Source organism: Anser brachyrhynchus, assembly GCF_964034855.1.
Source record: "Anser brachyrhynchus genome assembly, chromosome: 22".
In the NCBI taxonomy this organism is placed as follows: Eukaryota; Metazoa; Chordata; class Aves; order Anseriformes; family Anatidae; genus Anser; species Anser brachyrhynchus.
The window spans coordinates 3,874,488-3,902,037 of NC_137715.1; the positions used below are offsets into that span (position 1 = coordinate 3,874,488).

The 27,550-nt window shown below is 62.3% G+C and overlaps 2 protein-coding genes across 2 annotated transcripts; one reads left to right on the forward strand and one right to left on the reverse strand.

Annotated features, from left to right (window-relative positions):
* Nucleotides 1-1,170: 1,170 nt before the first annotated feature.
* CNTNAP1 (contactin associated protein 1) lies at nucleotides 1,171-11,137 on the forward strand. The gene is made up of 24 exons (XM_080565305.1): nucleotides 1,171-1,354; nucleotides 3,163-3,264; nucleotides 3,494-3,687; nucleotides 3,788-3,935; nucleotides 4,229-4,432; nucleotides 4,517-4,701; nucleotides 4,785-4,928; nucleotides 5,369-5,630; nucleotides 5,717-5,866; nucleotides 5,944-6,115; nucleotides 6,182-6,288; nucleotides 6,400-6,519; nucleotides 6,629-6,832; nucleotides 6,918-7,074; nucleotides 7,174-7,301; nucleotides 7,920-8,087; nucleotides 8,162-8,380; nucleotides 8,470-8,709; nucleotides 8,812-9,048; nucleotides 9,126-9,253; nucleotides 9,339-9,432; nucleotides 9,524-9,757; nucleotides 9,907-9,954; nucleotides 10,048-11,137. Exons 1-24 carry the CDS (start codon nucleotides 1,276-1,278, stop codon nucleotides 10,236-10,238), a joined length of 3,915 nt encoding a protein of 1,304 aa, XP_080421431.1. The 5' UTR covers nucleotides 1,171-1,275; the 3' UTR covers nucleotides 10,239-11,137.
* A 274-nt stretch (nucleotides 11,138-11,411) lies between these two features.
* On the reverse strand, nucleotides 11,412-27,511 carry EZH1 (enhancer of zeste 1 polycomb repressive complex 2 subunit). The gene is made up of 20 exons (XM_080565306.1): nucleotides 27,422-27,511; nucleotides 25,544-25,664; nucleotides 24,800-24,928; nucleotides 24,434-24,553; nucleotides 23,242-23,362; nucleotides 22,433-22,606; nucleotides 21,436-21,538; nucleotides 21,003-21,166; nucleotides 20,070-20,161; nucleotides 19,312-19,486; nucleotides 18,362-18,558; nucleotides 17,821-17,912; nucleotides 17,192-17,232; nucleotides 16,581-16,706; nucleotides 15,382-15,560; nucleotides 14,683-14,778; nucleotides 14,238-14,319; nucleotides 14,008-14,088; nucleotides 13,617-13,701; nucleotides 11,412-13,500 (listed from the first exon to the last, which is right to left on the reverse strand). The coding sequence occupies exons 1-20, from the start codon at nucleotides 27,469-27,471 to the stop codon at nucleotides 13,440-13,442; spliced, it is 2,289 nt and encodes a 762-aa protein (XP_080421432.1). The 5' UTR covers nucleotides 27,472-27,511; the 3' UTR covers nucleotides 11,412-13,439.
* Between the last annotated feature and the right edge of the window lie 39 nt (nucleotides 27,512-27,550).

The window sequence follows — 27,550 nt, forward strand, 5'->3', positions numbered from 1 at the left end:
CGCAGCCCCCCTGCACCTGGGGCTTTCTGTTCCCTCTTTCGCCGCCTGCTCCGGCCCCAGCTCCGCGCCTGCACAGGAAGCAGCCCCGGCACCGCCGCAGGTGACAGCCGCGCCGTCCTGCCCCTTGCAGCGAGGTGCCCGGCTGTGCTGGGGTCCTGGCCGGCACCGGGACCCCGCTTGGACCCAGCGACCCCCGGAGCATCCCCGTCCCTCGGGGTGAGCCTGCGGCTGCCCACCGAATTCCCCGCAGGGCACCACAGGGGCTGGGGGGCAGGCAGCGTATGTAGGACACGCAGCTGCCACCCCCCTCTGGGGGTGTCTGGCACGTTTGGGAGCAGACACAGGCTAAATCCCAGTCTTCTGCACCACTGGGAGGACAGGCGACCCCTAAACCCGCAGGCCTTAATCTGCTGCTTGATTACAATCACCGCCACATCTGCTGCCATGGGGCTGGGGGGGCCGGCGTAAATCCCTCCCCGCCTGGGCTGCAGCTGCGGGTGCTGGGTGCCTGGAACACGTCTGTGGGGGGGGACTGCGCTGCCCAGCCACCCTGCAACGCTCACCCCGTGCAGTGCTCACCCCGTACAATGCCCACCCCGTGCCCCCACCCATGCCCCACGAAGGGCTGCTGGCACCCAGTGCCCCTGCAGCCCCTGGGCTTTCGGTGCTGAGGGGTCCCGGGGCTGCTCGGTGGGATGCTCGGGGTTGTCGGGACCAGGACTGGGGGTCCCGGAGATGCTCAGTGGGGGGACTGGAGCTGTTGAGAGTGGGACCGGGGGTCCTGGGGATTCTTGGAAGGGTGTCCGGGGCTGTTTGGGGAGGGGACCGGGGGTCTTGGAGATGCTCGGTGGGATGCCCAGGGCTGTCGGGACCGGGACCGGGGGTCCTGGGGCTGCTCGGTGGGATGCCTGGGGCTGCCAGGACCGGGACCGGGGGTCCTGGGGATATTCGGTGGGATGCCCGGGGCTGTTGGGGCCAGGACTGAGGGTTGTCGGGATGCCCGGGGCTGTCAGGACCGGGAGCGGGGGTCCCGGGGTTGCTCGGTGGGACACCCGGGGCTGTCGTGGACCGGGACCGGAGGGTCCTGGGGCTGCTCGGCGGCAGCTCGGCGGGGCCGGGGAGTTCTGCGCTTGGCTCCATCCCCGTCCCAGCACCCCGCCCGTCCCGGGACCGCCCCGCCGCCGCCGCCCCGTGGGCGGAGCCGCCGGTCCCGCTCCGCCGCGCGGCTGCAGCACCGGGAGCGGCGGCGCCGAGGGCGCTCGGGGCGCTCCAAGCATGGGCGTTCGCCGCCTCCTCGGGCTCCTGCTCGCCGCTAGCGCCGCTTTCCTCCTCCCCGGCCCCGGTTGCCTCGCACGTAAGTGGGGCCGCGGCCCCGGGAGCCGCCGCTCCGCACTGCGGGACGGAGCCCGGCATCCCCCGGGCATCCCCCGGTCCCCCCCCCCCAATCTCTCCAGCCCCGGTTCCCCGGTTCTCCCGAGCATCCCCCGGCGCTTTTCCCAAGGTCACCGCCGGACCGAGCGGCCGGGCGCCCCCCCGCGCCTCGCCCGGGGCTGCCCCGCCGCAGCCCCCCCCCCACCCCGGTCCCGGCCCCGCCCGGTGTCTCCGGTGGCCCCGGGGATGCTGAGCACCGTGAGCCGCATCCCGCGTCCGTACCGGGGAAGGGGTCCCGGTTCCGGCAGCCCCCGGGTACCCCGAGGCGGGTGGGGGCAGCCCCCGGAGCCCCCACGGGCAGCGCCGCCCGGCCCCGCCACAGGGATGCTCGGGGCTGGCCCCACGGCAAGGGGGGCTGGGGGGGGGCAGGGGGGGCCGGGGGTAGGGGAGGGCCGGGGCCTGGTGTCTGCAGCACAACTGAGGCGGGGGGCAGCGGGGGGGGGCCCGGAGGGGTGCTGGATACGGGAGAGGGAGGCAGGGGGTGATGATGGGGGCATAGGGGGATGGGGGGGAGACTTGGTGGGAGGGGGGTTCTTAGGGGGTGGATTTTTGGGGGGGGTGGATCTATGGGGGGGGATCTATGGGGGACACATCTATGGGGGACGGATCTATGGGGGGAGGCAGACAGAGAGAGATGGAGGCTCGGGGCGGGGGCTGGCACACCGCAGCTGCCCTTGTCCCCAGCCAACCCCCCCCCGGGGGCAGCAGACCCTCCCGGAGCTCCTTCGGGACAGCTCACGGGGGGCTGCCCGACCCCCACCCTGCGAGGGGCTCGGAGCCCCCAACCCCACCGCGGTCCCCTCTGCGGATGCCACCAGGATTTGCGCCTCCCCCCGCCCCTGCAACCCCCAATCCTTCCCCCTTACCCCCCCTCCCAGAGCCCCCAGCGGGCTCCTGGCCCAGCAGCTGTCCCTGGGCCATGTGGGGCCGGGCCGGGGGGAGCGGGGCTGGGTGGGGAGGGGGCTTCCCCGGCCGCCCACGGCAGTGCGGAGGCAGCCGGTGCGGCGCCGGGAGCCCGCAGAGGTGCGTCAGCTCCCGCTGCAGTGGGAGGGCAGAGGCAGGAGCCGAGCCGCCAGAGCAGGAGCCGCCGCTCTGCCGGCCCTGCAGGTGGCTTGGGGGGGCGATGAGCTGCTGGTGAGGACCCTTCCCAAAAGTGGGGACCACGGGAGGAGCCGGCAACGGCAGCGCCACCCCCCCCCCCTCCCCTGGGTTCTCCGCTCCGGGCTCAGCGGGGCGTGGAGACGCAGAACCGCTGGGTCACGGTGCGGGGCGAGGGCCCTGCTGCTGCTGCTGCCACCGGTGCGGGGCTCGGAGGCTGGCTGTGGGGTGGCTGCCTCCACCACCCCATGGATCTGTCAGCCCGTGGGTCCCTCACCCCATAGATCTACCACCCCGCGGATCCGCCACCCCCTGTCTCCATCACCCCGAGCCTCCATCACCCCTGCCTCAATCTCCCTCTACCTCCATCACCCCAAAGCTCCATCACCCCGTCTCCATCACCCCAAAGCTCCATCACCCCCACATCCGTCTCCCCCATCTCCATCGCCCCGAGGCTCCATCACCCCCTGCCTCCATCACCCCTTCCTCCCTTCCTCAGTGCAGGCACCAGGGAGCTGCTCCCCACTGCGTTTCCCCACCTGTGTGCGATGCCCAGGCTGCTGGGGACGTGGGGTCACCGCACCCCACGTCAGACCCCCCCCGCCCTGTGCCCAGCACCCCTTTCCCCCACAGGACCCTGTTACGATGAGCTGGTCGCGTCCCTCTACTCCTCGTCCATCGGTGCCTCCTCCAGATACAACATCTTCTACTCGGCCAGCTTCGCCCGGCTGCACAGTGAGTCCCCCGCTGCCTGCGGGGTGGGGGACAGCACACGGGGACCCCACCCCACCGTGGGGCCGCCACGGAGCTTGGGGGGCTGTGGGGAGGGGGCTCCTTGCAAGGTCTCACCCTCAGCACCCCCCAAGGGTATGGGGAGCTCCCCCAGCAGGGGTGCAGGGGCCGGGCTGAGAGCGGCTCTGTTTGGGGCTGCGGGGTCCCTCCTGAGCCCCCCCCAATCCCGCAGGCACCAGCGGCTGGTCCCCCGACCCCCGCGACAAGCAGCCCTGGCTCCAGATCGACCTGATGCAGAAGCACAGGATCAACGCGGTGGCCACGCAGGGGACCTTCAACACGTACGACTGGCTGACGCGCTACATCGTGCTCTACGGGGACCACCCCACCAGCTGGAAACCCTTCTTCCAGCAGGGCAGCAACTGGGTAGGAGCCGTGGGGTCCCCCCTGCGGGGTCGGGGTCCCCTGGGAGCAGGGAGGTGCGGGGGGGGGCTGGCGCCGCGCTGAGCTGCCCCTTCGTCCCCAGACGTTCTTCGGGAACGTGAACGAGAGCGGGGTGGTGCGGCACGACCTGCACTACCCCATCCTCGCCCGCTACATCCGCATCATCCCGGTGGCCTGGAACCCCCGGGGGAAGATTGGGCTGCGCCTGGGCCTCTACGGCTGCCCCTACCGTGAGTACCGGCCCCGGTGGTCCCCGTGCGGGGAGGGACCCGGGAGGGACCCAGCCCCACAGCCGCGAGGCACGGGGCCAGCTCCTGCACCGAGGCCAGCGCTGCAGCCCGGCTCTGGCATGCCCAGAAAACCCTTTTCCCATCGGGACCGCGTCCAAGCAACCCGCAGCCATTAGATATGCCATAAACCTGCCCCGGCTCTTAGCACGGTTGGAGAGGAGCGCTCCCCAACGCCAGCGTGCCTGCTGCTGCGGGCGGTGACGCCGCTGGGGCCGCTCTGCCTCTCCCCCCAGGGTCCCACGTGCTGTACTTCGACGGTGACGACGCCATCTCCTACCGCTTCCGCGCCAAAAAGATCAGCACCATGGAAGACGACATCTCCTTCAACTTCAAGACGGTGGAGCAGGACGGCGTGCTGATGCACGGGGAGGGCTCGCAGGGCGACTACATCACGGTGGAGCTCAAGCAAGCCCAGCTCTTCCTGCACATCAGCTTAGGTGAGCCAGGGCTGGGGGGGTGACCAGGGGGGTCAGCGGGGCTGGGGGGAAAGGGGCCGCAGGGTGACGGTGTCCCCTCCCCAGGCAGCAGCCCGGTGCACGCCACCGAGGGCCACACCACGGTGGCAGTGGGCAGCCTGCTGGATGACCAGCACTGGCACTCGCTGCACATCGAGCGCTACGGCCACCACGTCAACCTGACGCTGGACGGGGAGGTCAAACGCTTCCGCTGCCACGGCACCTTCGAGCATCTCGACCTCGAGACCGAGGTGGGTCCGGCGAGCGGGGAGCTGCCGGGCTGCCGGCCCCACGGCGTCCTCGGCCCGAGGCTGAGCCTCCCTCTGCCTCCCAGATCTTCTTCGGGGGGGTGATCGACCAGGACAAGCAGCACCTCACCTACCGGCAAAACTTTCGGGGCTGCGTGGAGAACATCATCTTCAACGGGGTCAACATCGCCGACCTGGCCCGGCACCGGAGATCCAACATCCGCTTCGAGGTGCAGCCCCCAGCCAGGGGGCAGGGGACCAGCCCCGCCATGGGGTGCCCCCTTCCTGGGTGGTCCTGTCCCTGTTGTGGGGTGACCCGTTTCCAAGTGGGGGCCAGGTCCTCAGCCCCCGCTATGGGGTGACCCCTTCCCTAGGGCTGTGTACCCACCATGGGGTGACCCCTTCCCTAGGGCCACGTACCTGCTATGGGGTGACCCCTTTCCCAGGTTCAGGCTCCACTTTGGGGTGACGTGAGGCTGGAGGCTGCCGCACTCAGCCAAGCGGCCTCACATCGACCGCGCGAGGTTGTCCCTGGCCCGGGGCACCCATCCGGCATCACCAGGCAACGGGATCGAGCAGGGCAATCGGGGCTGGGGGGGGAGGCTACGGGGCGGATCTCCCTGCCACGGGAGCAATCCCATCCCTCACGGCCTCCCGTGGCCACCCGCAGGGCAGCGTGGGCCACTACTGCCAGGACCAGGTGAACACCCCCATCACCTTCGCCGGCATCAACAACTACGTGCAGGTGCCGGGGATCCCCCGCAGGAACCGCCTGGCCGTCAGCTTTCGTTTCCGCTCCTGGGACATGGCCGGGCTCCTGCTCTACACCAGCTTCGCCGACCGCCTGGGCTCCCTGGAGATGGTGCTGAGCCAGGGCCAGGTCAACGTCTCCATCGCCCAGCCCGGCAAGAAGAAGCTGGAGTTCGCAGCAGGTGGGCCGGGGGCTGATATATGGGGCCTGGGGGTCCCGCTGCGGTGTCGGTGTCCCCCCCTGCACGCCCACCTCTCCCCCACGCAGGGCATCGCCTGAACGACGGCTTCTGGCACTCGGTGCAGCTGGTGGCACGGGAAGGCTCGGCCGTGGTGACCATCGACGACGACGACGGTGCCGAATTTCGGGTGGCCCACCCCTTCCAGCTGCGCACCGGCAGCCAGTACTTCTTCGGAGGTGGGCGCAGGGTGGGCAGGGGTGGGGGGGGCGTGCGGTGCCCGGGTGCCGCTCACCCCTCACCCCGTGCCTTGCAGGCTGCCCCAAGCCGGCCTCGATCACCGGCTGCCGGTCGAACCAGACGGCCTTCCACGGCTGCCTGCAGATGCTGAGCGTCGACATGCAGCCCGTGGACCTGGAGATGCTGGTGCAGCACCGGCTGGGGAAGTATGCCGACGTCTTCTTCAACGTCTGCGGCATCACGGACAGGTACCGGCTCGGGCAGAGGGCGCGGGGGCCAGCGGGGCTGGGACCGAAACCCTCTGCGCCCCCCAGGTGCACCCCCAACCTGTGCGAGCACGACGGCCGCTGCGTCCAGTCCTGGGACGACTTCATGTGCATCTGCGACCTGACGGGGTACAAGGGAGAGACCTGCCACAAATGTGAGCGCAGCGGGGCGGGATACGACGGCACCCACGGCTCTCTCTGGTCCTGGGTGCCCATCTCGTGTCCGTCCCCCCCCCCCCCAACCCCGCCCCGTTTCCCTCTTCCAGCCCTTTACAAGGAGTCGTGCGATGCTTACCGGGTCAGCGGGAAGACCTCGGGGAACTACACCATCGACCCGGACGGCAGCGGGCCGCTCAAGCCCTTCACGGTGTACTGTGACATACGAGGTGCGTGCAGCAGGGGCAAGCACCAGGCTCTCCCCCTGCGCCCGGGGCTCGGGGATGGAGCGAGCTGGGGCGTCCCGGGGGGCTTCTTCTAACACCCCCTGCCCTGCAGAGGACCGGGCATGGACCATCATCCGGCACAACCGCCACTACGCCACGCGGGTGACAGGCTCCAGCGTAGACCAGCCCTACCTGGGCGCCGTGGAGTACTGGAACGCCTCCTGGGCCGAGGTCTCGGCGCTGGCAAACGCCTCCGAGTACTGCGAGCAGCGCATCGAGCTGCACTGCTACAACTCCCGCCTGCTCAACACCCCCTGTGAGCGCCGGGAGGGGAGCGGGGCCGTGCCACGGGGCCATGCCATGTCCCCCCCCCGTGTCCTTACCCTCCCCTGTGCCCCCAGCCGGGCTGCCCTTCAGCTTCTGGATGGGCCGAAACAACGAGCGGCACTACTACTGGGGGGGCTCGCGGCCGGGCATCCAGCGCTGCGCCTGCGGGCTGGACAAGAACTGCGCCGACCCCCAGTACTTCTGCAACTGCGACGCTGACCACACGCTGTGGTGAGGGCTGGGGGCTGCGGGCACGGGCTGGGGGGGTCAGGGTGGTGGTGGTGGGGAGCAGCCCCTGCGCAGCCCCTCTGACGCACGTGCCGTCTGCAGGAGGACGGACAAGGGGCTGCTGACCTTCGTGGACCACCTGCCTGTCACGCAGGTGGTGGTGGGAGACACCAACCGCTCCGGCTCCGAAGCGCAGTTCCTGCTGGGGCCCCTGCGGTGCTATGGAGACCGTGAGTGGCCAGAGCTGTGTTGGGTCCCATGCCCATGTTGGGTCCTGTATCCACGTTGGGTCCTGTATCCATGTTGGGTCCATGCCCACGTTGGGTCCTGTATCCACACTTGGTCTATACCTATGTTGGGTCCATGCCCACGATGGGTCCATACCCACGTTAGGTCCATGCCCGCGTTAGGTCCTGTATTCATGCTGGGTTCTGTATTCACATTGGGTCCATTCCCACGTTGGGTCCTGTACCCACATGGGGTCCATTCCCAAGCTGGGTCCATGCCCACGATGGGTCCATACCCACGTTGGATCCATGCCCGCATTAGGTCCTGTATTCATGTTGGGTTCTGTATTCACATTGGGTCCACTCCCAAGCTGGGTCCATGCCCACGTTGGGTCCCATCCCCGTGTTGGGTCCATCCCTGTACTGGGTCCATACCCACGTTGGGTCCATGCCCGCATTGGGTCCTGTATCCATGTTGGGTCCTGTATCCACATGGGGTCCATTCCCATGTTGGGTCCATGCCCACATTAGGTCCCATACCCATGCTGGGTCCATCCCTGCACTGGGTCCATACCCACGTTGGGTCCATGCCCACCTCTCACCCTCTCCTGCTCCCCGCAGGCAACACCTGGAACACCGTCTCCTTCAACAGGGGCGCAGCCCTGCTCTTCCCCACCTTCCAGGCCAACCACAGCCTCGACATCTCCTTCTACTTCAAGACCACCGCCCCGTCCGGCGTCTTCCTGGAGAACCCCGGCTCCCGAAACTACATCCGCGTGGAGCTCAACAGTACGGGCGCGGGTAACGGGGGCGCGGGGGGGCGGCGGGGCTGGGGTGCCCCTGCCGACACCGCGTCCCCGCAGCCACCAGGGACGTGGTGTTTGCCTACGACATCGGGAATGGGCACGAGAACCTGACGGTGCGCTCGGCGGTGCCCTGGAACGACGACGAGTGGCACCAGGTGAAGGCTGAGCTCAACGTGAAGCTGGCCCGGCTGCGGGTGGACAAGCTGCCCTGGGTGGTGCGGCCGGCCCCGCCGCAGAGCTTCGTGCGCCTCGAGTTCGACAGACCCCTCTACGTCGGTGAGAGCCCCCCCTGCCCCGTGCCCCGTGTCCCCGCCGTCCCCGTGCCCCCGCGTGCCGCAGGGCGCTGAGTCTCGTCCTGGCTGCAGGCACGGCGGAGCACAAGATGCGCCCGTTCCTGGGGTGCCTGCGGGCGCTGCGGATGAACGGGGTGACGCTCAACCTGGAGGGCAAGGCCAACGAGACCGAGGGCGTGCGGGTCAACTGCACCGGCCACTGCCAGGACCCGCCGGTGCCCTGCCAGAACAGCGGGCTCTGCGTCGAGCGCTACAGCCACTACAGCTGCAACTGCAGCATCTCCGCCTTCGACGGGCCCTTCTGCAACCACGGTGAGCGGCTCCGTGCTGCGGACACCGCGGGGGGGACCCTCTGCGGGGCCGGGCTGGGGGAGAGGAGCCGGCGCCCCCGTCACCCCCGTGGGTCCCCCGCAGACATCGGCGGGTACTTCGAGGAGGGCACGTGGGTGCGGTACAACATCCTGCCCATGTCGCTGTACGCCGCCCGCGAGTTCGCCAGCATCGTCAGCAGCCCCTGGCAGCCCCTGCCCGGCTACAACCTCACCAGCGAGGAGGTCAGCTTCAGCTTCAGCACCACCTCGGCCCCCGCCGTGCTGCTCTACGTCAGCTCCTTCGTCAAGGACTACATGGCCGTGCTCATCAAGGACGACGGTGAGGGCGCTGGGGGGGCTCCCCACCATCCCCAGGCCGATGAGCAGCGCCGCAGCCGCCTTGTGCTCTGCCCGCAGGGAGCCTGCAGCTGCGCTACCAGCTGGGCACCAGCCCCTACGTCTTCGCCCTCACCACCAAGCCGGTGACGGACGGGAGACCCCACCACGTCAACATCACCCGCCTGCATCGCACGCTGTACACGCAGGTACGGGGCCGGGGCACCGACGGGGTGGCAGGGGGTGCAGGAGGCTCCGCGGGTGCTGACGCCGCGTGCTTGCCCCCCCCCCCAGGTGGATTACCTGCCCGTCATGGAGCAGCAGTTCTCTCTGTTCGTGGACAGCAAGCTGGACTCGCCCAAGAACCTGTACCTGGGGCGTGTGATGGGTGAGCTGGGTCCTGCCCCCTCGCGCCGGCGTCTTCTCGGCCCAGCTCGGTCCTTGGCGGGGGTGAGCCACCTCCTTCTGTGCCCCCGCAGAGACCGGCGTGATCGACCCCGAGATCCAGCGCTACAACACGCCCGGCTTCTCCGGCTGCCTCTCGGGGGTGAAGTTTAACAGCATCGTCCCCCTCAAGGCCATCTTCCGCCCCACCAGCGTGGTGCGGCCCTACAGCATCCGGGGGGAGCTGGTGGAGTCCAGCTGCGCCTCCATGCTGCCCCTCACCACCATCCTCATCCCCCCCGAGATGGACCCCTGGTACATGGGCACGGGTAGGTGCTGTGCGGGGAGCCTGGGCGGGGGGGTGGGAGTCCCCGAGCCCCCCTTAGGTAAGCGTCAGATGCTGCCCGGGTGATGCGGAGGCGATGCTCCAGCGCAGGACCCCGCGGCCCCATCCCACCCACCCGCTTTGTCCCCGCAGAGTTCCCCCACGTGCACGACGACGGCTGGATCGGGATCATCATCGGGTGTAAGTGAAGCGCCCGGCCGGCGTCCCCCCGCCGTGCCACGGGTTGTCCCCAGGTCCCCTCCCCAACGTCCCTCACCGTCGCCTTCCCCGCAGTCGTGACGTTCCTGCTGCTGCTGCTCGGGGGCTTGCTGGTGCTGCTCTACCTCTACTACCACCGCTACAAGGGCTCCTACCACACCAACGAGCCCAAGGCCATCCAGGACTACGGCGGCACCGTCAAACCGCTGTCGGTGCGCAAAGACCAGAACCTGCCCCAGATCCTGGAGGAGGCGAAAGGCGATTAGCGGGGCCGGGGAAGGGGTGGGAAGGGCTCGCAGCCCCCCCCGCGGCCACGGCGGGGGCCGCCCGGAGACCAGGAGCGAGCGTCGCGGGACCAAAGGGCCGAGCACACCTGAACTGCCAGCACCGCCGAGCCGAAGCCGGCCCCGTAGCCGGAGCGTGGCCACCTCCAGCCCAGCCCGGCCACCGGCACCCCCAGGTCCCTCCGCCGGAGGCCACCCGCTGCCAGAGCCCCGCTCCTCGGCGGGGACCCCCCCGCAACACCTCGCGGCCCACATGGAAGGGGGGGGGGGGAGCAGCACCGGGGGGGTGCCCCCCGCCCCGCTCGCGCCTCGATTACCTGCTGCTTTACTCGCTTAGCAAGAGCCACGAAGGAAACCACGCAATACCCAGCCTCGGAGCACAGCCCCGGGGCGCCCCAGCAATACCCTGCCCGTGCGTGCACCGCGCATGACGCCACCGCACTTTGCTGAGATGCTGCTTTCCGGCCGTCAGGTACGGATGATCCTTTCTACCTTTTCTTTTTTTTGTTCTTGTTGTCGTTGTTGCTGGATATTCTACTACACTCCGGTGGTTTTTTTTAATTCTCTCGGTTTGTATAAAAAAAAAACAAAACCAGAACAAAAAAAAACACAAAACGGAACTTTACGTCGGGTGTTATACGTTCAAAGTGTCGTGGTAAGTGGTCCGTAGTTCGCTACTTCTCTGCCCGGGGTGCTCGTCCTGCCGTTACCGCCAGCCCGGGGAAAGCTCCCGTTCGCGCGCTGTATCGTGGTTAAGACGATGTTACAGAAATGCATTTACCTACCCCAAAGGCCTGGCTCCGCTGGGCACTTTATTTTTAAAAATCCCCGTTTTGTTGGACGAGGCGCGGAGAGACTCAAATAAAGGCAGAATGACGGCGTTCGACGCGCTTCCCTTGGGCAGCCTGGGTGCGGAGGGAGAGCGGCTCCGCTCCTCCCCAGCACCAGGGAAGGGCACTGGCAGTGCCCGGCGTGGTCCCCACGGGACATCCGCCAGCAGCCGGGGCCGCAGGGACCCGCAGAGCCCGGGCTGGGTCACGGCACGGGCTCAGCCCGCGGCTGCGCTCGGCTGCACGGCAGCCCCGGGGAACAGAGCGCAGCGAGGCGCAGGGGGTGTTGGCGACCGCTTTATTATGACAAAGGCTACAAGCCGCGTTCTTTTTAAAGTGCATTATAATTCACCGTCAACGAACCACAGACACAAGCCTGGCATAGTGCAGATACGGCCAACGTGGCAGAGGACACCGAGCGGACAGCGGGGCCGGGGCAAGCCGGGGGACGGAGGCAGCGGGAGCGGGGCTGGGGGCGAGGGAGCGGGGCTGGGGTACAAGCGCTGCTCCAGACGGACCCAGAGCCCCGCCAGCCCGGACGGACAGCGGGCAGGACGGGAGCAGACCCGGGCCAGGAGGGGCTCGGCTCCCCGTGCAGACCCAGGGCGCTCTCTGCATTTGGGGGTGCGATGGGGGCCGTGCCCTGCCCTGCGTGGGAGCCCTGCGGTTCCCAGAGGAGCAGGGCAGCGGTTCCAGCCCTGGACAAACACCGTCCCGCAGCACCGCTCCAGGCTGGCACAGGAGCCCAGCAGCTTCCTGCATCCCACGCCAGGCCAGCTGGCAGCACACGTGGCTCCTAGGGGACAGCCCCAACCTTCAGGCCCAGCTCCCCGCTCAGGGAAGGGGCTTCCATCCATCAATCCCTCCATCCATCCATCCATCCATCCATCCATCAATCCCTCCATCCATCCATCCATCAATCCCTCCATCCCTCCCTCCATCCGTCCATCCCTCCATCCACCCACCCAGGCCTGGACAAACAGCCCCACAAAGGTGCTGCTGAAGGACGGCGGCGGTCTGGGACGTCCGTGGTCCCCCCCCAACCTGAGAGCACCCTGGGCAGCGCACGGGGCTCAGCTGCCTGGCTGGGAATGCTTATTTAAAGTGCTTTTTTCTTTTTCTTTTTGCATGGGGTGCTAAGGCCAAACCTCGCCTTGCCAGAGAACATTTCCCCTTTACCCCCAAGGCCAAGGCCAGGACCAAAGCATCAGAAACCTCCGGAGAGCTTTCTGGGGAACTTTCCCCTCCCTCACTGCACATAGCAGCTGCGGGTCTGCTGTGCCCTGCTCGAACCTCACCGAAGCAACATCCAAGCAATTCTGTGCAATGAAAAGGGCTCCTGAAGCGCCTGGCGCGTCTCAAAGGGCCCATGCCTCTCCGAAAAGGACTGTCCTGGCAGAGGAGGGTGGGGGAACCAGCTTTGGTACCGCGCGGTCAGGAAGCACCTGCCTGGAGCACGGCCAAAGCCCCAGCTCCCCAAGCTGGCTGCAGCCCCAGCCGAGCAGTGGGGGGCTCCCCCCGCAGCCCCAAAGCTGCCCCGGCCCCAGCAGACCCAGCCAGCTGCGGGCTGGGAAGGCTCCCTCCCGCTCCCCAGGGCTTTCTTTCTGTGGATTCCCCTTGTGCTTGCAGCAGCACCCCCGTAACATCGTCTCTAACCAGCTCAGTAGCTTCCCTACCCAAAGTGACTTTTTGCATAGTGCTGCTCGCCCCGTCCCAGGGGATCGTGCCACACGAGCCACGTGCTGGTGGTCTCTGTCCTCCAGCCAGCTGGGGCAGAGGGAAAAAAAGAGACCCAGGGACAGCAGCTGTGGGGCTCGGGGACGTGCAGGCATGCGGCCACAGCTCACCGGCTTCCGCTGCTGTCGCTGTCCTAGTCAGCAGGACGAAAGAGGCAGCGAGAGGCAGCACCAGAGACCAGAGCTTGTCCCAGGGGAGCTGGCGCAGCCCCCGAGCCGTGCCCCGAGGGTCTCGGTGCAGGCAGCCCCTCGCTTGCTTTCAGCAGCCAGCAGAAAATTGGAAAGAGGCTGAAAGCTGGTGACTGGCAACCTTGTGCACCACAGCTTTTCTTCAAGCCCCGGCTGCCTCGGTCCACGGGCTCCCTCCAGCCCAGGAGGCAGCCAGCAGGGAAGGTGCTGGAGCCTGCCCCACGCCGGGGCTGGGCAGAGCTGATAGCCGGGCAGCAGCTGCTCACACTCCTGCCCCGAGTCTCTCTCCGGGTGTCTGGGCAGCAAGTAGCACTTGTGACACACACAGCAAGGGGAACACGGGCAGCAGTCATGTCAGCGTGAAGCAAACATGGCATCGCTTACAAGGTGCAGCAGCAAGGAGTGCTGGGGACCCCCCGGCACACAGCCTAGATGATATCCGTCTCCCTCTCTATGCCAACGTACTTCAAGGCGTCTGCCTGGCTGTACCTACAAGACGGGAAAAGCCACAGCTGCTGTAACGACCTCTGAACTTCCCACAAACGTGCACAGAAAGCAGGGTCGAGCCCTGCCCAGGGTCCCCAGGCAGCCGCTCCCCACGTTACCGGTAATCAAAGAAGAGCTCCTCTCCCGCCTGGATGGCCCTCTTGGCAAAGATCCCTATCCGGTGGTCTCCGTTCACCATCACAACTGCAACCAGAGGGACAACATCGGGGACACGCGGCTCAGGTCGGGTCACGGATGCTCCCCCGGGGGGGCTCCAACCTGCAGCGACCCCTCTGCAAGGCCACGGCCACAGCAGAGCTGAGCAGGGCCCCCCACGAGCAGGAACGTGATTTGCAGCAGAGCAGGAGAGTTTGCCCACGCCTCTGAAGTTCTGCAGCTGCCACAGGCTCCGGGTGACTTGGGACCCCCTGAACCCCCTGAATTCCCAGAGCCGAGCAGGCCCCAGAGACCCTTCCCCAGCCTTGACCTGCCCGGGTGGGGACAGCTCACCTTTGGCATAGCAGTTGGGGTTCACGGAGTGGTTGGCAAAGCGGATTTTGTTTCCTTTGCGAGTGGCGTCAACGACAAAATCTATCGAAAGGCAAAAGAAGAAAACCCTGCAGCGTCCTGTAAAGACAAGACTGCTGCTCACGGGACGGAGGGGCTCGAGATTGCCCACCCACCAGCCCCCGCCAGGAAGCCCACGCCTCTGCCACCCCCTGAAGCCCCACGCGAGTTACCGTTGTTGAGGTTGAAGAGGAAACTTGACATGTACTTGTCATAGACCTTCCCTCGCCGGTCAGCCTCATCCTGCGAAATAAGCTGGAGAGGGAGAACGCCTTGAGAGAGCCTCAGTGCCTGGGGGCACGGTAAGGATCGCTGCAAGGAACAATGCTCTTGGATCTCCTGGAGGCGCCTCCCGCCCTTCCACACCAGTGGGTGGGGGTTCGCCAGGGCTCAGGAGGAGCAGAGGAGGAGCTGGGCTCCCAGGGAGCAGCACGCACGCACCAGACATTCCTCCTTGGCGGAGGGCCTCGAGTTGGGTCCCAAAACGGTACGGGTTTCTAACTCTAAGCCGGGTCAGAGTGAGCCCGTGGCCGTGGCCGAGCTGGGGAAGGCCCCTGAGATAACTGCAGGGCAGCACTTCCACCGCGCGCGTCCGCCCGAGCACGTGGCGGCACTGACCTCCCCGCAGTACTCCGAGATGAATTCGTTCTTCTGCACGGACTCCTTGATGAAAGTCCCCCAGCCAGCGACATCCGAAGGCGCCAGCAACAAGTGCTAGAGCCAAGGTGAGAAGAAAACAGCTCGGGTGGGCAGACCTACCGCCCCCAGCACCGAAGCAGCGCAGAGATCACGCCCCAGGTGCCTGTGCTGGGCTTCGGGCAGTGCCCAGGAGCAACCAGGCACTGCCGGCTGCTGCCCTCACCGTGCCAGCACCATCCGGTGTCCCCTAGTGTAAGGTGACACACAGGTCCCTGCACACTTACGTGTCATAGCATCGTTAGGCTGGAGCTGCACATTACTTAACACCCAGTAATTTGCATCTTTCTCTGAATTTCTCCCTCTTTTGTACGCAGTCCCTTGTCCTGACCAACAAAATCCAAGACCTGACCTTTCTTTGGAGTCATTTTTTACACTCCCTTGTTCTCCCCCTTCCTCATATACCCCCCCCCGTCTCCCAATTTTCACATCCATAATCCATACTCCAGAGTAAGTGCTAGAGAAGCCTGGGGCAGAGCAGCTTCTGTTTGATTTTTTCCCTACTCAGACAGCTGCGGGCGGCTCACACCCCCCTCTCCCACACAGCAGAGATCTATTTATCAGCCCTACCCTGCGGCAGCCCTTTGCCAGCAGCCCAGAGCCACGCAACACAGCAAATACCTTTTTGAGACCTCGCTGGATGCTGCAGTTCTTGCAGGAGACCACCTTGCAGTCCCAGTGCTCCGAAGCCCCGCAGGTCAGGCAGAGGTCCGGGTCGCACTCCCGCACGGCCAGGTAGCACGGGCACTGCTTGGTGTTGCACTGGGTTTTGCAGCGGCAGCCCGGGAAGCGATTCTGACCTGCGGGAACACAGCGCGGGTTTTTCAAGGAGAGGGCCGTGCCGCGGGTCCCCGCCCCGCAGAAACACAGAGGCTCCCGCTGAGCCGGGTCTCACCCTGGCAGGCTGTTCGGGCTCTGTGCAGATACAGAACTAAAATGGTCTGTGACCAAGGGCCAGGCTGCCCGCCCACCACCCAGCCAACACATGGAAGGTGCCTTTGCGCTAAGAACGAGCTTTGCAGCCCCCCTGCTCTGGGCAGGAGAGACGGGAGCTCCCAGGCCGCCTTCCTGAGCCCTGAAGTCACCAGAACGGGGCTCACCGAAGGATGCAACGTCACAAAGGGACATTTTTCAGCCTGGGCACCCACGGCTCAAAGCCAGAAAGCAGAGCAAGAGCCTGGGGGCAAGGCAGCTCTGAGCACCGCTCACACCTCGCAGAGCACAGACCCACGCGTGCTTCCACAGCTGGAGATGCTGATCTGCCTCTCGGGGCTAATTACGTGCAGTTTGAAATCAGCTCTGATAATACGAACAGATCAGGACGGAGAAGCTGGGAGCCTGAGCTGGCTCCCTGTCGCCCTCTAGCCCTTCCAGCCCCAGACTGTGTCATAATCCTGCATAAATTCACCCTCAGAAGCCCCAGCTATGTGGGTGAGTGCTGTTATCTCCATCCCAGAGCTGGGAACGGGAGCCCAGAGGGGAAAACGAGCGTGGCAGAGCAATGACCCAGCTCCCACCCTAACTGCTGGCCACACGTCCTCCTTCCACGGGACTGGCAGCACCACCCAGGGCTTGCTGCTCGATGCAGACATGCAGATGAGCAATCTCTAACGAGAGCCTGTATCACTTGCTGCTGGGGGACACGGGGCATAGTTTCCCCTCAGATTTATCAGGCTGCTAATCAAACTGCTGCAGGTGGACAGAGGAATGAAGGCAGGGATAAAACAGGCCTTCAGCAAGCCCCAGGGCTGCACCCTCCCCTTGTCTCTGCGAGAAGAGCTGGCTGCTTTCAGCTGCGGTAGTCCCGGTTTTTTCCTTACAGTCAGGGTTGCACTGGCAGAACTTCTCACAGAAGTTCTGGGTCATGATGCAAGGGCAGGAGCTGTCACAGGGATGTTCGGGGTGGTCACAGGGCTGGTAGTTGTACACCTGGGTAGGCGAGTTATCTAGAGCAAGAGGAGAGACGGCAGGGTTAGAAGCTGCGCTTTGCAGGAACGTTTGAGAGCAAGCAGCACGCCCAGGGCTCTGGAGCAGAGCACATGCACGCTCCCCATCTGCCTGCAGAGGGCGGGAAGCCCAGCAGCGCCCAGCACACAGCTGTAATTACAAACGCATGACACATGTCTGCTTTACACCTCCGCAGCCCGTTTTACACGGGGACTGCACGCCAAACCTCAGCCCCCCTCCGGCTGGAGCAGGACTGCGCCTCTCCCACTGCCTGGGAGAGAGCGCTGGCACGGCAGGGATGTGGGTGGCACAGCCACAGGGGCACCAAAACCGGCCCTTCGGTGGGGAGCTGCTCCCCCTGCACCCCTACAGCTGCCGGGACAGACAGCAGGACACGGTGTCCTGTGCAAGCCAGGGCTGGAGAATCGGCCCCTGGGGGAGAACGGCCACGCAAACGGCAGCCGAGCGCAGCCACGGACGTTACCTTTCTTCAGCTGGATCTTCCTGCAGTGCGCGGCCCACAGCCTGGGAGAGAAGCAGAGAAGTGTCAGAGGTGGGGGCACGAGCCTCCATCGGGAAGGGCTGGCTGAGCACCGCGCTCAGCACCGCCAGCCAGCGCAGCAGCTGGGGCCAGGCGATTCCAGCAGGGCTGCCTGGCAGCGTCATGCGTTAATCACCATCAGGCGGCCGCAAAGCGCAGAAAGATGAGAACAGCGCAGCTACAGGAGTTATTTAAGGCAAGTGTGAGTGCCAGAATAACGCTGGATACACCGGATCAGCACACAAGAAGTAGGTTAGGAGGCAGGGAGCTCGGGCTGAGGCTGCTCTCAGGACAGCGCCGGCCTCCTTGCAGCAGTGCGGCACGGCCACCGCGCCGCCCCCTGCTCCGGGGCTGAGCCCGTGGGCGCAGGACCCCGCAGCTCCCCAACCAGGAGGACGGCACCAGAGGAGGGCCAGGGGCCAGCTCCCAGCCGGCAGCACAATCAGCCCTGTGTGACAGCGAGAAGTGTGCGCAGATGGGAGCCAGATGGGGATTACCAGGAATGCTTTGGCACAAAAAGCAGTGGATCTGGTTGCGTTTTTAAGAACAAAACAAGCTTGTCCAACACTTGCCTGTGCTTCCTTTTCTTCTTCTGGGATGGATTCATTAATTCGTTTGTTGGCAGTTTTGTTATAAGCGATTCTTTAACTGCAAACTGAAAGACCTACCAAAAAAAAACAGAAGCAAAAAGAAGAATAAAGTTCAGTATATCCACGTTACCTTTAACTAAAGCATAAACGGAGAGAGTGCAAGCACACACACACAGTAGGGATCCCAGTAAGCAGGCAGCTCTGCCCCCAGTTTCACTAAGCCACGGGCGGCCTTGCTTTTCTTGCCTGGGCAACAAAACCACCCCCTGTCCCACCAGGCTGGGATAAGGCACGCTGAAGAAACCTCACAGCACCGGACGTGTGCGGGGCTCGTTCTGTGAACAGCAGCCACACTGCAAAATAACACCACCCAACTTCCCAAAGCGTTGATGCAACACGTTCCTCGAGGCGGTTTGCAGCAGGGAAGAAAAAAGAAGAAGCAAGCAGCAGCAAAGGGCTCCCTCCTGCCCCGGGGCCAGGCGCTGCGGTGCCTGCCCGCCCAGACCAGAAGGTCAGGCCATACCTGCTTGCACGTCTTTGTCCCCAGCAGCCTGGCGATGGAGCAGAAGTTGTTGAAGTAGGTCCCATGGAAGACGCGGAAGAGCGACTCCTCGGCTCCCGTCCACTCAACCGGCTCCTGCTGCGTCTCCACCGCAAACAGCTGGGACGAGGCTGGGCTCAGCTTCTGCTTGGTGGGGGTCTGGCAGCGGGAGTTTGCCTCTGGCGAGAAAAGCAGATGTTAGGGCCAGGGATGAGCGAGAACACACCCCTGCTGTCAAAGCTTCCTCGGGCAGCGGTGCTGCAGGGGTGCCTGAGCCTGCCTGCCGCACCTCCAGGGCACCGTGCCACCTCCCCCTGCCACGGCTGTGCCCACAACGCAGCCTCCTGACCCAGACGGCAGCACCGGGGAGGCCCGAGGATGAGGAAGGTGCTCCCTTCTCTCCCACCCGGGATGGGATGAGCGTGCTCTTTCTCCCCTGGGAGCTCATCCTGCCCCGGGCGCTGCCACTCACCCGGCGAGGCAGCAGCCTGCTGCTCCTCCAGGGGCAACGCGGCTGCAGACACGGCCCCAGCCTCAACAGCTCCCAGGTGGGTGCTCAGCACCCCTGCAGGGCCGAGCACCCAGGCTGGCACTGCCACCAGCCCGCTTTGCTGCCTGCGTTGCCCTAGTGTGCAGCCAAGCAAAGCACTCAAAGCCCAGGGTGCTGCGTAAACACCGGTGCCAGCAGAGCACTTGCCGTGCCTGACAATGAGGATAATGAACCCGCAGCGCAGCGCAGGGCAGGACTGGGTGTCCCCCGTGTTTGCTTAAGGCCAGCTGTGGACATTTTGTCACTCCAGCTCTGAATTTCACAGCCCCAGCACAGGGACAGAGCAGCAAGACAGGGATAGAGCCCCGCGTGTGACAGTGCCCGCTCGTTATTTGTCACAGCGCTAAATGGGAGAGGGTTGTCTCCAGGGATGGCGCCGTACCCGAGGAACTAGAGGCCCACTCATTGCCCGTGTCTCTGTCGCTGTCTCCCTCCCTTGTCTCAGCGAGGGCCGGGGTGTTTGAGCAGGAAGCACTGACCACATGATGCCTCCGGCGGCGCCTGCCCGAGCACTTGGACCGCGGGTTGTGCAGCGCAGCGAACTCCTTGGCTCCTTCCTGCAAGCAGAGCAGAGCACGGAGTGGGTAGCACGCAGCCAGGACGCGCAGAAAGGCCTTGGGAGAAGCCCTCCGGCCACCACGAGAAGGCAGCAGACCTGTCACACGTAATAGGGTCGCCTCCAGTAAGTGCCACGGCCCTGCCAGCTGCCTGCACTGCACATTTCTGCTTCGCGTCCTTCAGCATCGCCGCCCGGTATGAGCAGGCTCCCTCACCCCGCTCCTCCAGCTGGCTTCCCCGTCTCTTGCCCCGGCAATGACATCCTCCCAGCCTCTGTCCTACATCCTCCCGGCCTCCGTTCTGCCTCAGCCCTGCAGCTCCCCTCAGACAAAGCTGATATCTCAGCCAGATAATCTGAACGTGACATCAACACGCTTCCAGTAAGGCTCATATCTGGATCCGTGCTTCCCCAAATTCAGTGACGATTAGACAATCAGCTTAGATAATCAGGTGAGATTTCAGAATTAGGTAATTCTGAAAAATCGCCAAAGTTGTGAAAAAAAGACCCACAGAGTGCTGAAGAGCATGGCTGGCTGGGCCACTTCCTACTGTGGTTTCAGAAGCTGCAGCGCAGAAACGTACCAGCCAGAGGAAACAGTCTGCTCCGCAAGGGTCCGGCTCGATTTTCGTCTCTCTGTTCTTTCGTTTGTACACGTTAGGAGTAGCATGAAAAGCTGGAAAAATAATAGTGAGCTTTACTATCAGCATCCTCCAACAAGGGGCACTCACCACACAGCAAAGGACAGGGACAGCACGAGGGGAGTGACGGCAAGTGGGAGCCTGAGGCAGTCGCCAGGAGCACAGGAGCAGATCTCCTAAGAGCAGGGCACAAGGTGGGGACGTCTCGGCCAGCCCTACTCCTAACGATGACGGGAACTGAGCACCAGAGGGGGAACGCTTGGGAAGGAGAGGCCGTAGGAAAAATGTCTGCTTTCAGACTGAAACAATAAGACCGCATGATCTTAATAATAGATCTTTAAATAAATAATTCACTGGAGAGAGTCCTGTGACTTTCCAAGGAAGCCCTCAGACCTGGGAAATAGCAGGTCCAACAGCTAACCCCTATCCAAAAGGCTTTGGCGGAACAAACCGCAGGAACATGACTAAGATGGAGCTGTAAGTTCCAGCGAGGCAACAAAACACAGGGGCATGTCCGGACTTTGGAAGCGTGACAGTCGTGCCTTTCCCTGACGAGCTTCTGCGAAGTGAGAGTGGAGCCCAGTCACAGCACTACTCCTGCAACAAGGTGCCAGGAGGCCCAGCGCAGCACAGCGAACAACGGTGAGACAGAGCGGGCTGCCACGCGGGTTGGTTTCCGTCCACTCGTGGGAATTGGTGGAGCTGTCCTTATAAAAGGCTTTGGGGCACCCGACAGCCTCTAAAGGCTCCGCTGCCAACGCCAGGGCGGCATCACCCTCTGACGACCGCAGCACAGACGCCAAGCGAGGCACGCAGGAGCACAAAGCAGTGAGGAAATGAAGAGAAAAGGGAAGCGTCCGGCGGGACTGCACTTACGGTGCAGAAAGCAGTCGTATTTGAAGCAGCGCCGGCAGAAGAGCGTGTGGAAGGAGTGCAGGGACTGCTCGCGCTGCACCGACTTCGCGCAGGGCCCGTCGATGTTGGGGGTGCACTGCGGGGGCAGCACATTCGGGTCCGACACCTCTGTGAGCTCTCGGTACCTATTGAGCAAACAGAGACAGCCACCGATGTGCATTTTTTCCTAATTCGGGACGTTTTACAAGGCTTTGTGTGACTTAGGTCTTATGACTCTGGCTCAGATACCTTGAGGCTAAACCAAAAGTTTCTAATACTCAAAAAATGTTCTGCTCACAGCGCCTGCAGCCAAGTGAGCTCTGCTTTCTGCTCAGAGCACAGGGCTGTCGTCTAAAATACAGATTTTAACCGTCACTAACAAAGGTAATAAGCAACACACGTAGAGATCTTCTACCTCTCTTTCATGTCATCTGGAAAGCCATACTCAGGGAACATGGAAGAAATGGCAGTGAATATCATGTCGTTTGGAAACCGCTTCTTTGAACACTTCTTGTTACCTAAGGAAAAAGAAGAGAAATTCTCAGTTACGCTGGACGTGACCGTGCCTCTCCTTTTTCCAGAGAGGGCGAGTCCAGGAGGTGTTCTGGACGGCAGTTTAAGAGACAGAAACATAACCACACAGACAATTCTGTCTTGCAACTAGGCTAAATCATTTCCAGATGCGTTGCACTCTGCCACCTTCCAATTAGCATAATGTGTTGATGGAAGTACTAATGATTTCGTGTGGAATATTGCTTTTCTTACCAAGACAAGGTTTACAGACAATACTTTCCTACGTCTGCAAAAAGTCCTGGTATTTGTGCTGCTCGTATCGCTATAAATCAAAGGTGAAACTCCCAGTCAGCATTCCTAAGGGCAAGCAGGACGTGAAAATCCCACGAACCAGAGCTGCTTCTACGCAGCAAAGCCCCCAGGTGGCACAGGAGAAGGAAGATGAACGCTAATACGTGGAAAACGAGGCTGGAAGGGATTTGAAAAGGTTCGCCTCCCTGTCCTACAGCAGAATTAGATCTCCCTACAAACTTACTGACAGATGCTTGCCAGGCCGGCACTGTGAAACCTCCAAGAGCAGAGATCTCACATCCTCCCCAGGTAATGCCCCACTGCTTTGCTAATCGTACCATTACACGGCTTTCCAGATGACTCATCTGAATTCCTCCTTGCTACACTTAACGCTGATGACTGCTTATCCTGTCCGCAGGGGACAATGAGAATAACCGACTTCCCTTCTTCTTTCATCTACCTTACCAGAACTTGCCAAGCTGGCTACTACCCCTAAGTGACACACAAATAACCAAAAGAGGGAGGGCAGGAGAGCATTGGGCAGCTCCTAAGGCAAGGTAGGATGGGAACACGACCATCACAGCCCCAGTTTCTGCAGCCAAACCCACCTTCCACTGCAATTCGTTTCCTTTTCCGCGTGACTGGCAGCTCCTCTTTCCCATCCTCCTGCTTAACCTCAGAATCATTGTGTCCTTCCTCTTCCTCGTCCGAGTACTGATTCAGGGCGTTCACGAGCTCCAGGAACACAGCGTCGCTGATGAGGACCGACCCTGAAATCATTTCTGAAACACAGTGGTGTCAGCCAGTCTGTGGGAGGGCCATCATCCTTCATGCTCCTCGGGGTGGTAAATCACAAGCCAGCCACAGGATATTATCATCAGTGAGAACCTTCCTGGCAATTTTGGAAGGATAGGTGGGATTTTAATGCTATGGAGTCATAAGAGTGGTGTATCATTTTTGTGAATCTGGGGACAGGCCACACCAGAGAGTTTTCCACAGCCTTCTTCCCTCCAGACAGACCTTTACGATGGGCTAGGAAACTACGGAGGGAAACACACTGGCTTTTCATCTCTGAAAAGAATGATTACAGTCTTGACTGAGGTAAAAGTGAAACGATGTTGCTGAGCTCCTCCTAACATCTAGCACATTTTTCAGCTTCCCAGAACCGCCTGTGGATGCCCATGAACAAGAGCTCTGGCTCCAGAGCATCCTGGGCCTAGAACGGAGCGGGGTGTCAAAAGGCAGGACCGCGTCCTTGCAAACCAGCACCACAGGCACATTCCTGCTTTCCTACTCTAAGAGCTCTCAGAGAAAAGCTGGTTACTGCTGCCACCTTTTGACTTCTTAACTGCCTTGATATCGAATTTGCAAGAGGACAGTGAAAGGACAGTGCTGAGCGCTCCCGCTCCCACGTTACCTTCCTCTCCATGAACTTTCCCATCGTAGTTATTAATGAGTTCTTCAATGAAGGTTTCATCCTCTTCCTTCACCTCATCTCCCATGTAAGGGATGTTGCACAGAACAGTTTCATCCTCCACCTGTAACGAGATTCGATGCGGTTCAGTAACCCAGCACCTGCTGATTCCCACCCAGGCTGTGCCTCTAGGGCTGCTCCAGTCCGTTCCACAGAGACTAGACGGCGTAAAGCAAAGGTTCAGCCTCCCCAGCAGAAGTTTTGGATGTCACATCACTGACATTTCATTGTTATTCCATACCAGCAGCATAACCCTGATGCCAAAAAGTGCAATCTGATTTAAAAAAATAAGAGTAGTGTATCCAAGGGTTATGGAAACTCAGAAACACACACGCTGCCAAGAATAATAAACAACCGAAAATGTCAGAGGGGTCACGGTGATTAAGGTGGAGTGGGACTAGTAACAGTGAAAGGCAAAATGGCAACTCATCCCAGGAGGAATACAGCTGGAGCCGAGGAGCGTTCTCACATTAACTGCATGGAGAAAGGACATTTGGCTTTCATTGCCATGGCACCGGCAAGGGGCTCTTTTCGCGTAACATCTCCTAGTGCCACACCACTCCACCAGCCTGCTACACCTGGTCCTAGGGAGCTCCTTGCTTGTAGGAATACAAGCTGAATACTGCCCGTCTGTTTTGTAAATAATCTTAACTAAGCCACGACAAAACAGTATTTAAATCGTCCTCCACACCACTGTGATCCTCAATAGCATCCCTACAAGCAGATCAGCAGAGTAATCCAATCACAAAGGAAAGGACCTGCCTAAGAAATGCAAGTCTTCATTTAAAAGGGAAGTTAAAAGAGAAAAAGAAAAGCTAACAACCCTGCCCAGCCACACAGAAGAAAGCATTTACTCCTTGAATCCTGTGAAATAACGGTGGCCCCATCAAGGAGCCAGGTGTGGAAGAGAGACTAGCTGGGTAAGACAGCTTGGATGCGAGGCTGTTCTGTGGGGTTCAACACAACAAGCAAAAAAAAACAACGCTCCCCCTCATCTCTTGAGCAGACATCGCTTGAAACAAGCTGGCTAAAGATGGTTTAATCACTGCACAACCGTGTAATGGTTACGCACTAATCTCACAAAGATCTGCACTAATCTCACAAAGATCCTGCTCCGCAGAGCCTTTGTACCTACCATGAAGTTCTGCTGAAGGGGGGACCAGGAGTACATGATGGGCACCAGAGCCACCGTGTTCAGCGTCCTCATGTACAGCGTCTGGCTTGGAAATCCTGGAAAAATGCTCTCAACGGTACACTGGGAGAGAAACGAAGAGAAGGGCAGTGAGGAAACAGCCCCTGGGAGGCAGTCACAGTCACAGAAGGAAACTGCACTTCAGGACAAATACAGCAAAGTGCTGAGGTCGCTCATTGTGGCTCCCTGACAGTAAAAGCTTTTTTCCCCCCATTTACCAAACTATATATAAATTATCCTCACAGTTCCCTGCAAAGCCCTGGTTCCAATTCACATTTGTTGCTGCCGTGCCTCTTTTGCTCTCCCTACCTGTTTTAGGAAAGGGTGCCCGCTGACTGGCTTCATCAACTGCACTGGTTGAACGCGAAGCTTCTTCCAGTCTTCATTCAGAATTTGAGTCTTTTCGTGAACCTTTGCAAAGTTGGCCACAAAAAGAGCCTGAAAGGAGAGAAAGAAGCATTTGAAATTTAAAAATCACGTCGAGGTTTAGAGCATTAAAATCCCTCCTGAGATTTTGTTTCGCATATCAAAACGTAGTCAAGGCAGAGTCCTTCAGACTGATGATACTCGTTAGAAGGAATCCTAATTAACCTCAGCATCGGTACAAAACTGTGCTGAAAACGTAGCAAGAGGCAGCAGCTTTTCATAATTCTTGATCAGATCCAACCTGTTCTAAAATCTCACCTGCCATGGAGAAAAGTAGCATTAGAAGTCATCCGAGATCCACAGAGCCTTAGCACCGAGGGGGTTAAAGCAAGGAGACACTTCACAGAGTGCATGGAAATGAGTCCTCTCCCTGCACGTTATGCAAGCACCCAGCCGGGGAACTTCTCTGCCTACACAGCAGAGCTGAGTACCCTGCTCTGCTCCAACCACGGAGCACGGAGGGAGGTAAAAATCTCCTCAGGCTTACCATGGCTACAACTGAAACGCGATTTTGCAGCTCTCATTGTGAAGCACTCAGCTGAAAACTGCTCAAATACCGCAAACTAGAGCGAAGGCGAGAGCAGAAATCCTTCCAGCTAGACCTGGCACCTCCCGTTACGGCTTTACCTTGGCTCCCATGTTCGCCTGAAACCTCTTGAGCTGCCGAAGACGCATGTATTCAGACTTGACTTTTCTTTTCCAGTATATAATACACTTTGACGTCGGAGGAGTGGCGATTTCCATTTTTCTATAAAAAATGCAGGAAGAATAAATATCAAATAATGGAGAGCTTAGCGTTATAAACAAGTGGTATTAGGAAAAAAAAAACCACGCGGATTTTAAATGCATCACAGACTTTAACTAGGAAAAAATAATCACATAAATCTGCACTAGTCCTTTTTACAGAACAATTAGAGCACAAATTGCACCGAAAAGCTCGGAGAGCTTTTGGACGTAAGAAGCAGCAGAGAACTGCGTGTGCTCACAGGGATTCAGCTGCTTCTGCCCAGCGTGAACCCCTGTGAATCCTCTACGGACAACGTGTTTGCAGCGTTCCCCTTTCTCCATTTGCTCGGGGCACCGGCAGAAAAAAAAAAACAACGACGTCAGGAGCCTCCTCACATCCAGCTATCGCCTTTCTGGCCTTGCCAGGAGGCCGGGGAGGATTTCTGTTTGTTTTGCAGCCCTTCCCTTCGGAAAGGCACTGCTGTTTACGAGCAGTAACGAGCAGGTTTCGGCGGAGCAGCAGCCAGGACTGGGGACGAGCGAGGGGCAGCCTTCGAGCTGGGTGCCGGCGCTGCGGCATCGCCCCACCGCAGCCCTGCTCGCCCCCCGGGGAGGGACGCTGCAGCTCCCCCCGAGGAAGCAGGTGCCAAACCCTGCCGCAGCCGCCTCCTGCGGATGTGCTCTGCCTGCCCTGCAGCCAGAGCGGCCCCTTCCCCGGGGGTGGCAGCAGCAAACGGGCCTCTGACGGCAGGAAAACCCTACAGAAATGGGGGTTTCCCTCGGAGCCCGCAGGGTTTTGCGGGGAGCCTGGCTGGGGGAGGCTCGCCGGCAGCGGGGGCCACGGTGGGGGCACCGTGAGCCAGTGCTGGGGGGGACGGAGGGGCCAGCCCGAGCCTCCTGCCCCACACGGTCACTGCCCTACAGGGGCCTGGCCTGCCCCACAGGCCCCAACCTACCCCGCAGGGCCCCCAGCTGCCCCCACAAGCCTTGATCTGCCCCCACGGGGGTCCCACTCTGCCCCACAGGCCCCTCGGCATGCCCACGGCCCCCCCAAACTGCCCCCATAAGCCCCAAGCTGCACCATAGGGGGCCCCACTCTGCCCCACAGCCCCCCCCCAGCTGCCCCCATAAGCCCCAATCTGCCCCAGAAGTGCCCCATAAGGGCTCTACTCTGCCCCACAGGCCCCAACCTGCCCCACAGCCCCCCCAAGCTACCCCCATAAGCCCCAATCTGCCCCAGAAGTGCCCCACTCTGCCCCACAGCCCCCCCAAACTGCCCCCACAAGCCCCGATCTGCCCCACAGGCCCCAACCTGCCCCACAGCCCCCCCAAGCTACCCCCATAAGCCCCAATCTGCCCCATGGGGGCCCCACTCTGCCCCACAGCCCCCCCAAACTGCCCCCTCAAGCCCCCATCTGCCCCATGAGGGCCCCTCTCTGCCCCACAGCCCCCCCAAACTGCCCCCACAAGCCCCGATCTGCCCCACAGGCCCCAACCTACCCCCCACCCCCCTAAAGTACCCCCACAGGCCCCATCCTGCCCCCCAGGGCCCCCAGCCGCCCCCCCAGGGCCCCCGGCTGCCCCGCTCCCCCCCCAGCAGCCCCCCTGGGGCCCGGCTCTGCCCCCCCCGGTGCCCCCAGCAGCCCCCCCCCCAAGCCCCGAGCTCCCCCCGGGGGCTCCCCCGCCCCTCGCGGCCCCTCGCGGCCCCTCCCCTCCCGCCGGCCCGGGCCGCCCCCCGCCCCCCGCGGGACCCCAGGCCCCGCCCCGCCCCGCACTCACTCCTCGGCCATCGCGCCGGGGGAGGCCGCGCTCCCCTCCGCACCGCGCATGCGCCGAGCCGGGGCCCCGCCCCCTCGCCCCGAGGCCCCGCCCCTCCGCGTAGAGGCCCCGCCCTCCCCCCGAGCCACG

Excerpts from the sequence above, each read along its gene's own strand:
- CNTNAP1 (XM_080565305.1), top strand. The coding sequence starts at position 1,276 with ATGGGCGTTCGCCGCCTCCTCGGGCTCCTGCTCGCCGCTAGCGCCGCT. Across the intron at positions 4,702-4,784 it reads ATCTCGACCTCGAGACCGAG|ATCTTCTTCGGGGGGGTGAT; the intron begins GTGGGTCCGGCG and ends TCTGCCTCCCAG. Across the intron at positions 8,710-8,811 it reads CGGGCCCTTCTGCAACCACG|ACATCGGCGGGTACTTCGAG; the intron begins GTGAGCGGCTCC and ends GGTCCCCCGCAG.
- EZH1 (XM_080565306.1), bottom strand. The coding sequence starts at position 27,471 with ATGCGCGGTGCGGAGGGGAGCGCGGCCTCCCCCGGCGCGATGGCCGAG. Across the intron at positions 14,779-15,381 it reads TCCAGCGAGGTCTCAAAAAG|CACTTGTTGCTGGCGCCTTC; the intron begins GTATTTGCTGTG and ends CCTTGGCTCTAG. Across the intron at positions 14,089-14,237 it reads CCTCTTCAACCTCAACAACG|ATTTTGTCGTTGACGCCACT; the intron begins GTAACTCGCGTG and ends GCCTTTCGATAG.